Source organism: Perca flavescens, chromosome 21, assembly GCF_004354835.1.
Source record: "Perca flavescens isolate YP-PL-M2 chromosome 21, PFLA_1.0, whole genome shotgun sequence".
Lineage (NCBI taxonomy): Eukaryota > Metazoa > Chordata > Actinopteri > Perciformes > Percidae > Perca > Perca flavescens.
Window position 1 is genome coordinate 22,031,026 of NC_041351.1, and position 12,144 is coordinate 22,043,169.

The window sequence follows — 12,144 nt, forward strand, 5'->3', positions numbered from 1 at the left end:
TTACTTTTGGCAGGTGCTATAACCAAATTTTACTTGCAGGTATATTACCGTTCCTCTCTTGTACTACCTTGCAGGCGTTCTCTCTTTGTAACGCTACTAGGGAGATGCATTATACCCTCTTGTAGGATTACCCTTCAGAAGGACTACAAATATGTCACTCAGGGGCCATTAAAAGCTTGTTAGCAGAGGGTGGTTTCGATCCATCGACCTTTTTACAGGAAAAAGGTGGGACTCGAACCCACAATCCCTGGCTTAGGAGGCCAGTGCCTTATCCATTAGGCCACTGGGGCTACACATAATACAGGTTCACCAGTTCTGGCCAACATAGAGCAACACTGTGGGAGGCAAAATGACATGAGGTAAAGGCCAATCAGATTTGACTTTAAAGATTCTTGTTTGGAATCGGAGATCATAAACTCTTAACCCAGTGACGAAGTTCCTTTCCCAAACAGTGCTGTCTGTTGGTCTAAAAGCAACAGTTAACAGAGGAGGTTTTGCGTAAATAGCGGGATCACATATCACACAAAAATCAATCTTGACAGGCTTCAATCAGCATCCAGTCAGGACCCAGACAGGGTAGTGGATGCTAATTTGTCTTAGAATATGGACAGTAAACACCAGGAACATTTACAATAGTACAATAACATCACTTTCTGCTCGTGCTATAACCTAATTTCTTTGCGGGTATATCACTGTTCCTCTCTTGTACTACTCTTGTTGGATTACCCTTCAGAAGGACTACAAATATGTCACTCAGGGGCCATTAAAAGCTTGTTAGCAGAGGATGGTTTCGATCCATCGACCTCTGGGTTATGGGCCCAGCACGCTTCCGCTGCGCCACTCTGCTGAAAGTCACCCCAGATGGGAGTCGAACCCACAATCCCTGGCTTAGGAGGCCAGTGCCTTATCCATTAGGCCACTGGGGCTACACATCATACAGATTCACCAGTTCTGGCCACCATACAGCAACACTGTGGGAGGCAAAATGACATGAGGGAAAGGCCAATCAGATTTGACTTTAAAGATTCTTTGGAATCAGGATCAGGACCTTGACAGGGAAGTGGATGCTAATTTGTCTTAGAAAATGGACGGTAAACCCCAGCAACATGATTTACCGCATTGTATGTATTGCCCTTAGTAACAGACTTCATTTAAAACACATTTGAAATTATATCAGCCTTTGCTAATTATATCAACAACTGCCATAATATATTAATTAAACTTCTAACAACAATATTAACAGCAGTCTTCATACAGCAATATAACAGTAATGATGTCATATGAATAATTATAAAAATAATGGTCACAACTTTAAATAATATCCGTACTTAAATGAACAGCAATAATATATAACATTATTATAGTCATTATGGTCTTTAGAATTTTTTAGAGAATGACATATAACTGTGCAGTGCAACCTCTGCTTGCCAGCAAGCAACCTCCTTTCAGCGTCCAAATTACTCCACCTCCAACCTGAGGAAGCATCTTAAAGTAAGTTATTTTTTTAATTAGCCAAGGGTAGTCTTCTGCTGTAGTTTTAGTGGTCACCTTGCTATTTTTATAGTTGATGTGCGACTTTACCTTCTCCTATGTGCTGATTTACTAGCTCCAGAGCTGTTGAAAGACTGACTAGCCCTGTTTGACCTGCTAGCTAACTTTAGCTAAAATTAGCTTGTGGTAGCTTAGACTGCAGTTAGATTTTTATAGTATACGGTGGGGACTACAAATCCATCTATCTGCTTGTTTAGGTACACATTCAGCCAGTTGGAATAGAAGAAACCACCAGAATAGGCCTGTTTAGTAAGCTGTATGTGATGAATTTTTTTTTTTGTGACAAAAAATGTGGAGGTGGGGTAGTGCACTATAGGCCCCTGTGGGGCGGGCTAAGCTTTTGTCCTTAATGGCATTTTTTTTTCCTTACATTACTTTTACTTTTGTACTTTAAGTAGTTTTAAAACCAGTACTTTTACACTTTTACTTAAGTAAAAACCTTGAGTTGATACTTCAACTTCTACAGAAGTCTTTTCAAACCCTAGTATCTATACTTCTACTTGAGTAATGAATGGGAATACTTTGGACACCTCTGCTTCCACATTGAATTGCATTTTATAAGTGTAGGAATGCGACCATCACATACAGCTTACTAAACAGGCCTATTCTGGTGGTTTCTTCTATTCCAACTGGTTGAATGTGTACCTAAACAAGCAGATAGATTGTTGGATGGATTTGTAGTCCCCACTGCATACTATGAAAATCTAACTGCAGTCTAAGCTACCACAAGCTAATTTTAGCTAAAGTTAGCTAGCATGTCAAACAGATCAACCACATTTTCCTTGCGGGTATATCACTGTTCCTCTCTTGTACTACTCTTGTTGGATTACCCTTCAGAAGGACTACAAATATGTCACTCAGGGGCCACTAAAAGCTTGTTAGCAGAGGATGGTTTCGATCCATCGACCTCTGGGTTATGGGCCCAGCACGCTTCCGCTGCGCCACTCTGCTGAAAGTCACCCTAGATGGGAGTCGAACCCACAATCCCTGGCTTAGGAGGCCAGTGCCTTATCCATTAGGCCACTGGGGCTACACATCATACAGATTCACCAGTTCTGGCCACCATACAGCAACACTGTGGGAGGCAAAATGACATGAGGGAAAGGCCAATCAGATTTGACTTTAAAGATTCTTGTTCAGAATCAGGATCAGGACCCTGACAGGGAAGTGGATGCTAATTTGTCTTAGAAAATGGACAGTAACCCCAGCAACATGATTTACCACAATAACATCACTTTCTGCTCGCTGTGTTGGGAAGGATACTTTCAAAACGTATTCCATTACAGAATACATGCCCACAAATGTAATTTGTAACGTATTCCGTTACGTTACTCAATCTGAATAACGTTTTCTGAATACTTGGATTACTTCCACATTGAATTGCATTTTATAAGTGTAGGAATGCAACCATCACATACAGCTTACTAAACAGGCCTATTCTATTGTAACTGTAACGGAATACAGTTACTCATAATTTGTTTTCTGAATACGTAACGCCGGTACATGTATTCCGTTACTCCCCAACACTGCTCGGGCTATAACCTAATATTCTAATTTGTCTTACAAAATGGACAGTAAACCCCAGGAACATGATTTACCACAATAACATCACTTTCTGCTCGCGCTATAACCTCATTTCTTTGCGTGTATATTATTGTTCCATCTCATCACATGCCCTTGGATGAAGATCATAAACTCTTAACCCAATGACCAAGTGCCTTTACCAAACAGTGCTGTCTGTTGGTCTAAAAGCAACAGTTAACAGAGGAGGTCTTGCGTGAATCGCAGGATCACATATCACACAAAAATCAATCAGGGTTCCAGTCAGGACCCTGACAGGGTAGTGGTTGCCAATTTGTCTTAGAATATGGACGGTAAAACCCAGGAACATGATTTGGCACAATAATATCACTTTTTGCAGGTGCTATAACCACATTTTCCTTGCGGGTATATCACTGTTCCTTTCTTGTACTACTCTTGTTGGATTACCCTTCAGAAGGACTACATATATGTCACTCAGGGGCCATTAAAAGCTTGTTAGCAGAGGATGGTTTCGATCCATCGACCTCTGGGTTATGGGCCCAGAACGCTTCTGCTGGGGCACTCTGCTGAAAATCACCCCAGATAGGACACAAACCCACAATCCCTGGGTTAGGAGGCCAGTGCCTTATCCATTAGGCCACTGGGGTTACACATTGTACAGGATCACCAGTTCTGGCCACCATACAGCAACACTGTGGGAGGCAAAATGACATGAGGGAAAGGCCAATCAGATTTGACTTTAAAGATTCTTGTCAGACTGTTGTTTTGGTCTAACACAATCCGATTTGGCTGCTTAGCTTACATTTTAACATTCATATTTTCAAAGAAAACCCTTTTAATTAAATGCAGAGTCACTTTAACTACAGCACCATAAACACCTCTTCAGCATGTGTAAAAATGAGTTGTAGTCACGCTGGCTAATTGCTTGGAGGATGTTTTCGAATGTTTTCGAATCAGAAAAAAAGGTTGGCTGACAGAGACAGGCTCACTATTATGGTATGTGATGTTAATGATAAACCTGTTGTTCTTCCTGTCTAGATTTGGGACACTGCTGGACAGGAGCGTTTCCGGAGCGTCACTCATGCTTACTACCGCGATGCTAACGGTAGGATTCCCCTCGTGTTTGATTGTGATGGACATCTTCCCCTCTACCTTACCTATCTTTTTCATTTCTCCTGACACAGCCAGACTCCGTGACTGATGGTTCATTGCCTTTTGTTTTCTCCAAACCAATGTTTTTACCATGTTGCCCCCCCTTTCCTGTTGGTATAGCAAAAAAAACACCCCAAACGCTGCAGCTGATTTGATAATGACTGGTATGTGTGTGTGCGTGCGTGCATGCGCGTGTGTGTGTGTGTGTGTGTGTGTGTGTGCATGCGCAGGCTTTGTGATGTGCAGGTGTTCCCTTAAGCGAGAGGCTAACCATTGGGTGGGAAAATGAGCCTGCCTCTCACACAGCAGGTGTGGGACAGCCATAAGCTATTCCCGTGTGTGCTTCTGAGTTTGTGTGTGTGTGTGTGTGTGTGTTTCGCAGTTACATCTCAAAAACAACCCCACTGAGCACAGATAGCAGTGGGCCTCAGGCCAACCTGAATGAGCAGGCGTTGGCGGAACAATGAATCTATACAGCTGCGTACAGAATAGCATTGTAATGGGTGGTTGTTGTGTATGTGATCCCGTTGTACCTTTACGTATGAGTGTGTGTGTGTGGGATTCCATGTGTGTTCTTCAGGTTTGTATAAGTGTGAAAATATGCTTTGAATGGGTGATAATTATATCATAATTGTAATTGCATGTGTATTCACGTCGGTAACTACCGTGTGTGTGAGAGCGTGGCTGGCCTGTTGACCGGTGTTATTCGGATCTGTCAGTGCAACAGTTTACCCCTCGCTGATCTTTAACAAGGCACCCAGGGAGCCTCGGGCCAGTTCCTGCGAGTTGTCCGTCTGTTACTGTCTTTTAAATTGAGCTCATTTAGTCTTGACGTGCAGGACCAGGGGAGGGGAAGCAGCCCCAATGCAGCTGTCACTAAAGCTGTCAATTCTAACGAACGTTTTTTTTTTTGCGCGGCTGACTTTGAAATGTAAAGATCCGACAATTAAGAGGGCTCTGCCTCGTTTCTGAGCATCGACAGGTAGATGTGAGCAAGTCCGATGTCTTAAAATAGACTGAACAATTTACAGTGCCTCGACATTTAGTCTCACGTTGCCAGACCTTCCTCCTCAGTGAGGCGGAGCTAGGTCTGGCGAGTGCACACAGCATTCCAGGATGGGAGAAAAACTTGCTCTGGTTTATTGGCATTTCTATAAACCAATCACAATTGTCTTGGGCGGTGCTAAGCGCCGAGCGGAGCCACGGTGCCTCTGCTAAACAGCCTCGGTAAGGAACTTGTTTGGGTGGAACATGTGTACGTTCAAAAGTTGTTTTAGTTGTGCGAGAGAAAACTCAGATTGGACAGATAGTCTAGGTAGCTGTCTGGATTTACCCTGCAGAGATCTGAGGAGCAGTTAACCATAGTCCTCAGAAATCGACCCGAGTTTAGAATGCCAACACAAAGAAAGCAGAAGGTACCAGACATCCGAAAACGAACATCTGAAAAGAGTGACATCCGGCAGAATTTCCGACAGAACGAGAGCAATCAGAATCACTAATTATGTAGATTTACATTTTGCTTTCTAGTATTTTTTTTTATTATTATTATTGTTCATCTCCTCATAAGACATTAGCCAAGTGCATATGCTGGGCTCTTTCAGTTACAGATATTTCTTTGGAGAGCCTCACTATAGCCAAAGTTTTCTGCCACCGAACAGCTCCACCGACATCTGCTATTAGTTGAGAAAAAGATTTGAGCACATAAGGTGCTAAACTGAAAAGTCACCACAAGTGTCAAAGTAAATGTCAAGTGCACAGGCTGCCAGCAACAGGAACATCTCCAGACTGCCGGTTATGTCACTACTTCAGCTAAAATAGATTCTTCTACAGCAAATGAGTCACAATCCGCCATCACTGAATACATGTCTGCTTTGTGGGCTGTTTCTCTCTCTGATATATATCCCGCATCACCCTGTATTTAGTAACTCATATCTGGCATGAATCATCTGATGCAGAGAGTGAGTAAGAAAAACAGCACTGAAAGATTGGCAGCAAACATGGAGACAAAAAGAGATTTCGGACGTTACTGGGAAATTGCAGTTTCGAAAATCTTGGTCTTATCTTTGTAGTCTTGGCAATCATTCCTGTTACATTACCACTATACACAACCTGTTAATTGCTCTGATGTGGAAATGCAGTACCATTTCTAAAAAAAAAAGAAGAAGAAAGAAAGTCAAATAGGGCAAGCAGGAGAAGTTTTAGAGAAAAGTTAAAAACCAAAGTAAATGTTAAAATTACTGCCCAAGCTGTTTGTTGTACATGTTCATAAAACCGAGTTTGTGATTGTTCAGGTGTCGCCGTAAGATTTGCTGGATGTTCATCAAGTCCCCACTGACTGAGCTACCGCTGTGGGCCGTGCACATACGGTATATAGTTTTCCCTTACATGAGGGATTATACCAAAGTTAGTTATGCTTGCTTTCAGTTTACCTCAAAAAAGTGCTTAAAATAGTCTGGCTGAACTTGTTTAACAACCTGTCCAGTTGATCGTCTGACTGCTCATTTTTCTTGCCCCATTGGACTCTAATATAGCAATGCAACTTCACAATGGTACAGCGGTATCATAACTGATGGAAATGATGCGCAAAACAATAAGATAAACCCAAGTTGTAAACCACAGCTCTCCTTTAATAAGCTCTTGCTTTTAAAAATTCTTTTTTTTTGCTGCTGGGCACCCCAGTTTAAGCAACTTTAGCATGCTAACATGCTCACTAGGCATGGGCCAATTACCGGTTTCAAGGTATCCCACGGTTTCAAAACCACTAAAATGTTCTCTCATACCGTTCCTAAGATATGAGTTTTTTTTTTTTTGTTATGTTAATGGTCAAGTAGAGAAAGTGCAGTTTAGTAATCTGTCTCCCTTTAATAAAATACATTGGGTTCCATGGAAAAAAAAAATGTTTTTTACCCAGACATTTCAGAATCGTATACCGGCCCATGGCTATTGCTCACAATAACAATGCTTACATGCTGATGTTAAATAGGTCTATCATTTACCATGTGATCGAAGTGAGCTCGAAGTGATACTTTGCCCCTAGACAGATTTTGATTATTTTATTTGATATGATTGATTGTCATTTAACCCTTAATGAGAAGATCCAGAGAATCAGTGCTAATGAGCTGCTGGTTGCAGTGAGCGCAGTGCGATCTGCCTGGCTCATCTGGTGTAGCGTAGACGGCCCCGTGAAGGTCCGGCTGGGTCCAACAACCAGCCGCACCCCCTTTCCCCTGTGGAGCTGACTGTCATTCCCAGCATGGGACGAACACCACAGGATGCTTAAAAAAAAGCTGACTCAATGCGGGAGACAAGTAACAAAAGGGGTAGACAGGAAAGAGAGGGACAGCAATGTAAAATAAGAGAGAGGATATTGAGAGATTTGAAACCTAATGCAGGCGTGAGTGGTAGAAGGTGAAATATGGAGACATTTTAAGGTTAGATGAATTTGATCAAATCAAGAAATGAAACAAGATATCCAGAGGAACAAAGTAGTCCGACCGGTTCAAATATACCAACAATCGGAAGCAAATGGTCGTACTGTAGACAAGAAGCAACTGGCACGAATCAGCTAATGTAGAGAAAGAGAGCAGGGTGGATACAAGGCTAGAGAGAAATCATTTCCCAGCTTTCAATAGGAGCTCGTCCTGTAAAGAAGTGGCATTATGCCTCAATAGATGGCAGCGCCCTACAACGAGCACCGAGGAATTAAAGGAGAATAGAATTCAAGGCTGTTAAGAGGGCTCAGGCAATGGAAGAGAGTAAACAGCTTTATTCCATTCCCTTCATGCACTTATCCTTCATTACAGAGATATTCAATAGGGGGTCCTAGGGGCTTCTCAAAGTTAGTGCAGGGGGGGTGGGACAAATTTCTTTCTTTTTTCAAAAATGAATATACTGGAAATATACGTTAACATGAATGTAACATTTAAATAGCCAAGATAAATTGGCCTAAGCTTACTCTGCCTACTATGGTAGCTAGACAGTTAAGCTTAAGGATTCACTGCCATTCATTTTCATCCACCAAGGCCAGTTTAATGCAACTTACTTTTATGCAGTATATGTAGTAAAGGGGTCCCTACTCTGTCTCTCTTTTAGCTAAGGGGTCCTTGGCCTAAAAAACCTTGAAGCCCCTTGCTTTATGGCCAATGATGTGCAGGCATGTCGCTACTTAATGTAGATGTGTAAAATGATTGTATTCCTAACTCTGTGTGATCGGTCACTTTGTAACATAGATGTCACATTTTCAAATGATGGACATTTCGGCTTGAAATGGAACTCCTCCAATGTCCTTTCCCAATACCTAATCACAGAAAAAAGACCCGACAGGATGAATTGAAAGGAACAGAGTGACTGAGTAAATGCATTTCATGGCACAGGTAATGGCCGCCTTTCATTTCCCTGTAATGGCTTTTATCGCCTTCTCTCGGGGTGAGGAGGGGGGCTATGGCTTTAAAGCCACATACCAGTTTGGTTTTTATTCATTAGTGCTGTAGAGGTGTGGGTATTTAGTTACGTTGAATTTATGAATTTATGTAGGCCTGCACGATTCGGGGAAAAATATGAATCACAATTTCTTTAGCTTAGAATTGATATCCCGATTTTCTGCCATGATTTATTGCTCATGAAGTGTAATGTTTATTGCACACATGAACCATGACAAAACAAAACAAATTGGCAGTACCAAACATAGATTCTTTTGGGCACCTAGAGCATGTTGCGCATCACCACAGGCCTGTCAACATAGAGGCTTCAATGAATAAAGAAAATAGTACATACAGGCTACCAAAAATAGTGACATATAACACATTGAACAAAATTATGGCCCTGATACGGGCTCTATCTGAACTCCTTGAACATGTCTTTACATAATTAAAACATGTAAATCAATGGGCTGCAGCTACAGCTTCAGTCTCTAGAGAAATGGAGTTTGTCAATTGCCAATTTAAGTACAGTATCAAAAATAGAATGATTTCTTAGCACACTCTTTAACTGCTTGCCTTTTATAGAATTAACATTCAACTGGCCATTCAAGTAGGTTACCAAACATAGAAGTTTAACGCACATATGGCCCTGAACATGGCTGTAAATATGCTCATAGAAACGTCTTTCGGACCTCTTGCCTTGTACGGCTTCATCGTATTGCACTTTGTGGTGACGTTTGAGGTGCTGGTAATGATTTGTGGTGTTACCTTGCGGTGTTGCTATGAGGGCAAAGCCTCCCTCGCAAATCCCATCAGACTGACCTCCGAATGCGAACCTTTTTCCGGAACGAGTTTGGGTTGAGACTGAGCGGTTGGCTGATTCTCGTCACTAGTACCTGGATTTTCAGCAATATCCATTTGGTTTATTTCTGAACTACCGTGCTCGCTCGACGAGTGAAACGCGTGACTAAAAGGCGCTTTGTCATCGGCTGAGGGTGAAGTCCTAAACTTTGTGAGAGCTGTCCTACCAAAATAAAGGCGGAAAGTGCCCCCCAAAAAATTATTATTATTATTAGTCATTTAAAAATTAAATCATGAACAGGATGAATCGAGATTGCGATTATATAACGATCGTGCATGCCTATATTTATGTCACTGTTACCAAATTAGAGAGTAACTGGTGTGTTACTAGGGAAATTGTTTCTCTAATTTGAGACTACATTTTCCGTGAACACATACACATAAACCCAGTTGTAGCCAGAACATAGTCAGTCTCCAATCTCTAACTAACTTCTGATCCACTAGCATCTGTAACTCAATGAATATTGATGATGGGACATATTCCTTGGGTTGTCTATATCGAAAGCTAAGTGGGAATTTGTTTGAACTAAATTGTTATGTTTTCAATATTCTACAACTACAGCTCCTTTTATGTTTTTACAGTGTGCAGTGGCTAAGACTCATTGGTATTGTTTAGGGCTGTAACGGTCTGTGTATTCATGCCGAACCTTTATGGTACAGGGCTCACAGTCCGCACGCACAATACACATCGATGCATGTAATGCGGAAGCAAAGAGCGCAAGTTCCACGCGGAGATGTTAAAGGTGAACTCCGGGCAATTTTTACGTTAATCTTGATTGCTGTAAATATGTGAGTACAGTTGATAGCAAACGAAAAACGAACAGAATTGGTGCCTTTGTGACTCTTAACAGACACAAAATGCAATTAAAATGTCTGTGCAACATGAACAGGGCGCTTACGGGACAACAAGATGCGTTTTCAACTCAGAAATCCTGCTGCTAGCTCGCCCTGCTAGCTGCTAGCTGCTGTTGGAGAGTCTGTGTTCAGCCAGGCTTCTGCAATAATTTGTGTAACGCAGTTGCGTGTGTATTTGTAGCTCATCTACTGTGTGTGACATCGATCTGGCGTTGGTGAGTAGGAGTCTTGGCAGTGGCCATCTGTTTGGTAGTTTCCTTAGCCGGGCTAGCTGGCCCAACTGGCCTCCTTGCTTCAGCTTTCTCCCCGCCTTCCTCGCCTGCCGACAACAATCCAAGGATCGCCCGCTGGTCTGGTGGATGTCCTCCAGAGGACCGGTCGTGCCTTTGCGGGGAAAAAAGAATTACAACGATTCAACAATCCAAACTGATTTTGTTCGAAAGAACTGCTAATCCTAAATCTGATTATCTTAAAATGAATGCTGTGATGATTTATTGAATAAGGAAGTCTGGGAAGAGGAGTGGTGCTTAATATTTCAGTGTCTCATTTAAATTGGTCTATCAGAGGTTTTCAAACTGTCAGGCGAGTATTCCCAGGGGTTGCGTGGAGGAGAGCCACGAGGCAAAGATAGTGCGTGAAGTGAAAAGTGACAGGCGCATGCCAGCGTTTTTTTTTTTTTTTTTTTTTTTTTTCTAAACGGCATGAACCCAGTTATTGCAGTTTAGCCTGATGATTTGACCATAGGGCTGGTACTAGGGCTGTGTATTGGCAAGAATCTGGCGATACGATCGTATCACGATACATGGGTCACGATTCAATATATTGTAATATATTCCGATACTGTGTGTGTAAGGCGATCTATTGGGATTTTTTTTAAGTATAATTTTAGAAAAAAATACTAAAAAAGACATGTTCATAAAAGTCAAAGAAGTTTACTTTAGGTAAACAATTCAGTACACAGAAAATCAAATGTTTATATGCTAAAGTAGGCCAAAGTTCAGCCATAGCTACGTTGTTAGCTTCTAGCAAAAAGTCAGGCCCTGTTAGGTACTGTTAGGCAAGGACACTAGTGGTGCGTCTCAGCCAGTGATGCCACGTAACGAGTTACACTAATCAGAGCACTTTTTTCAGTAATGAGTAATCTAACGCGTTACTATTTCCAAACCAGTAATCAGAATAAAGTTACTTATCCAAGTCACTGTGCGTTACTATTTGTCATTTTCCTTAGTAAAAATATATATTTTTGCTTTCTTCTTGCGTCTGGGGGAGTGAAGTCACGTATGCGATAAGTCACGTTTCCAGCATGTGGACAGTTCACGTGTACCACACAGCGACACAAACGTAAACAACAATGGAGGAAGGAGATAGATGCGCGTTTTCTAGCTGGAAATACACTCACTATTTAAAGTTTGTGTCAGCCATAGACAGCAATATTAAGGTTCGTTGTACACTCTGTGCTGGTGGCGACTACGTCAAATTTGAAGAAACAATTGGAGTCGCAGCACTGCAGTCAAACTTACGAAGCAGAGAGGAGGTCCCCCACCACCCAAACAACAAAAGCTGGACTTCGGTGCAAAAGCAGTAAGTGGGGGAGAGTTGAAGAAGTTGGTCGGGCAGTAGGCCTATGTTGTAGCAGAAATGCTGCCCTTAAACACGGCTGACTCGCTCTCTTTCGTGCCATAATAAACCAGATCCTACTACTGACAACGCTGAGCTACCTAACCGTAAACCGGTTGTCATTTTTATGTTGAGGCTGTAGGGGTGT

The 12,144-nt window shown here is 42.0% G+C and overlaps 1 protein-coding gene and 4 non-coding genes across 7 annotated transcripts in view; 1 reads left to right on the top strand and 4 right to left on the bottom strand.

The window, feature by feature from the left end:
- The window catches only part of rab26 (RAB26, member RAS oncogene family), a 122,989-nt gene that overhangs the window by 47,264 nt on the left and 63,581 nt on the right, over positions 1-12,144 (top strand). For all 3 annotated transcript variants that reach the window (XR_003691362.1, XR_003691363.1, XM_028568437.1), the window contains exon 4: positions 4,132-4,198. Coding sequence is in view for 1 of the 3 variants with exons in the window: in XM_028568437.1 (XP_028424238.1) it covers positions 4,132-4,198 (67 nt within the window). In the remaining 2 variants the exon portion in view is untranslated. The remainder of the gene's footprint in view (positions 1-4,131; positions 4,199-12,144) is intronic.
- Positions 776-847, bottom strand: trnam-cau (transfer RNA methionine (anticodon CAU)). Its single transcript has one exon. It is a non-coding gene; the product is annotated as a tRNA-Met (tRNA).
- trnar-ccu (transfer RNA arginine (anticodon CCU)) lies at positions 854-926 on the bottom strand. Its single transcript has one exon. It is a non-coding gene; the product is annotated as a tRNA-Arg (tRNA).
- trnam-cau (transfer RNA methionine (anticodon CAU)) lies at positions 2,431-2,502 on the bottom strand. Its single transcript has one exon. It is a non-coding gene; the product is annotated as a tRNA-Met (tRNA).
- Positions 2,509-2,581, bottom strand: trnar-ccu (transfer RNA arginine (anticodon CCU)). The gene has a single exon. It is a non-coding gene; the product is annotated as a tRNA-Arg (tRNA).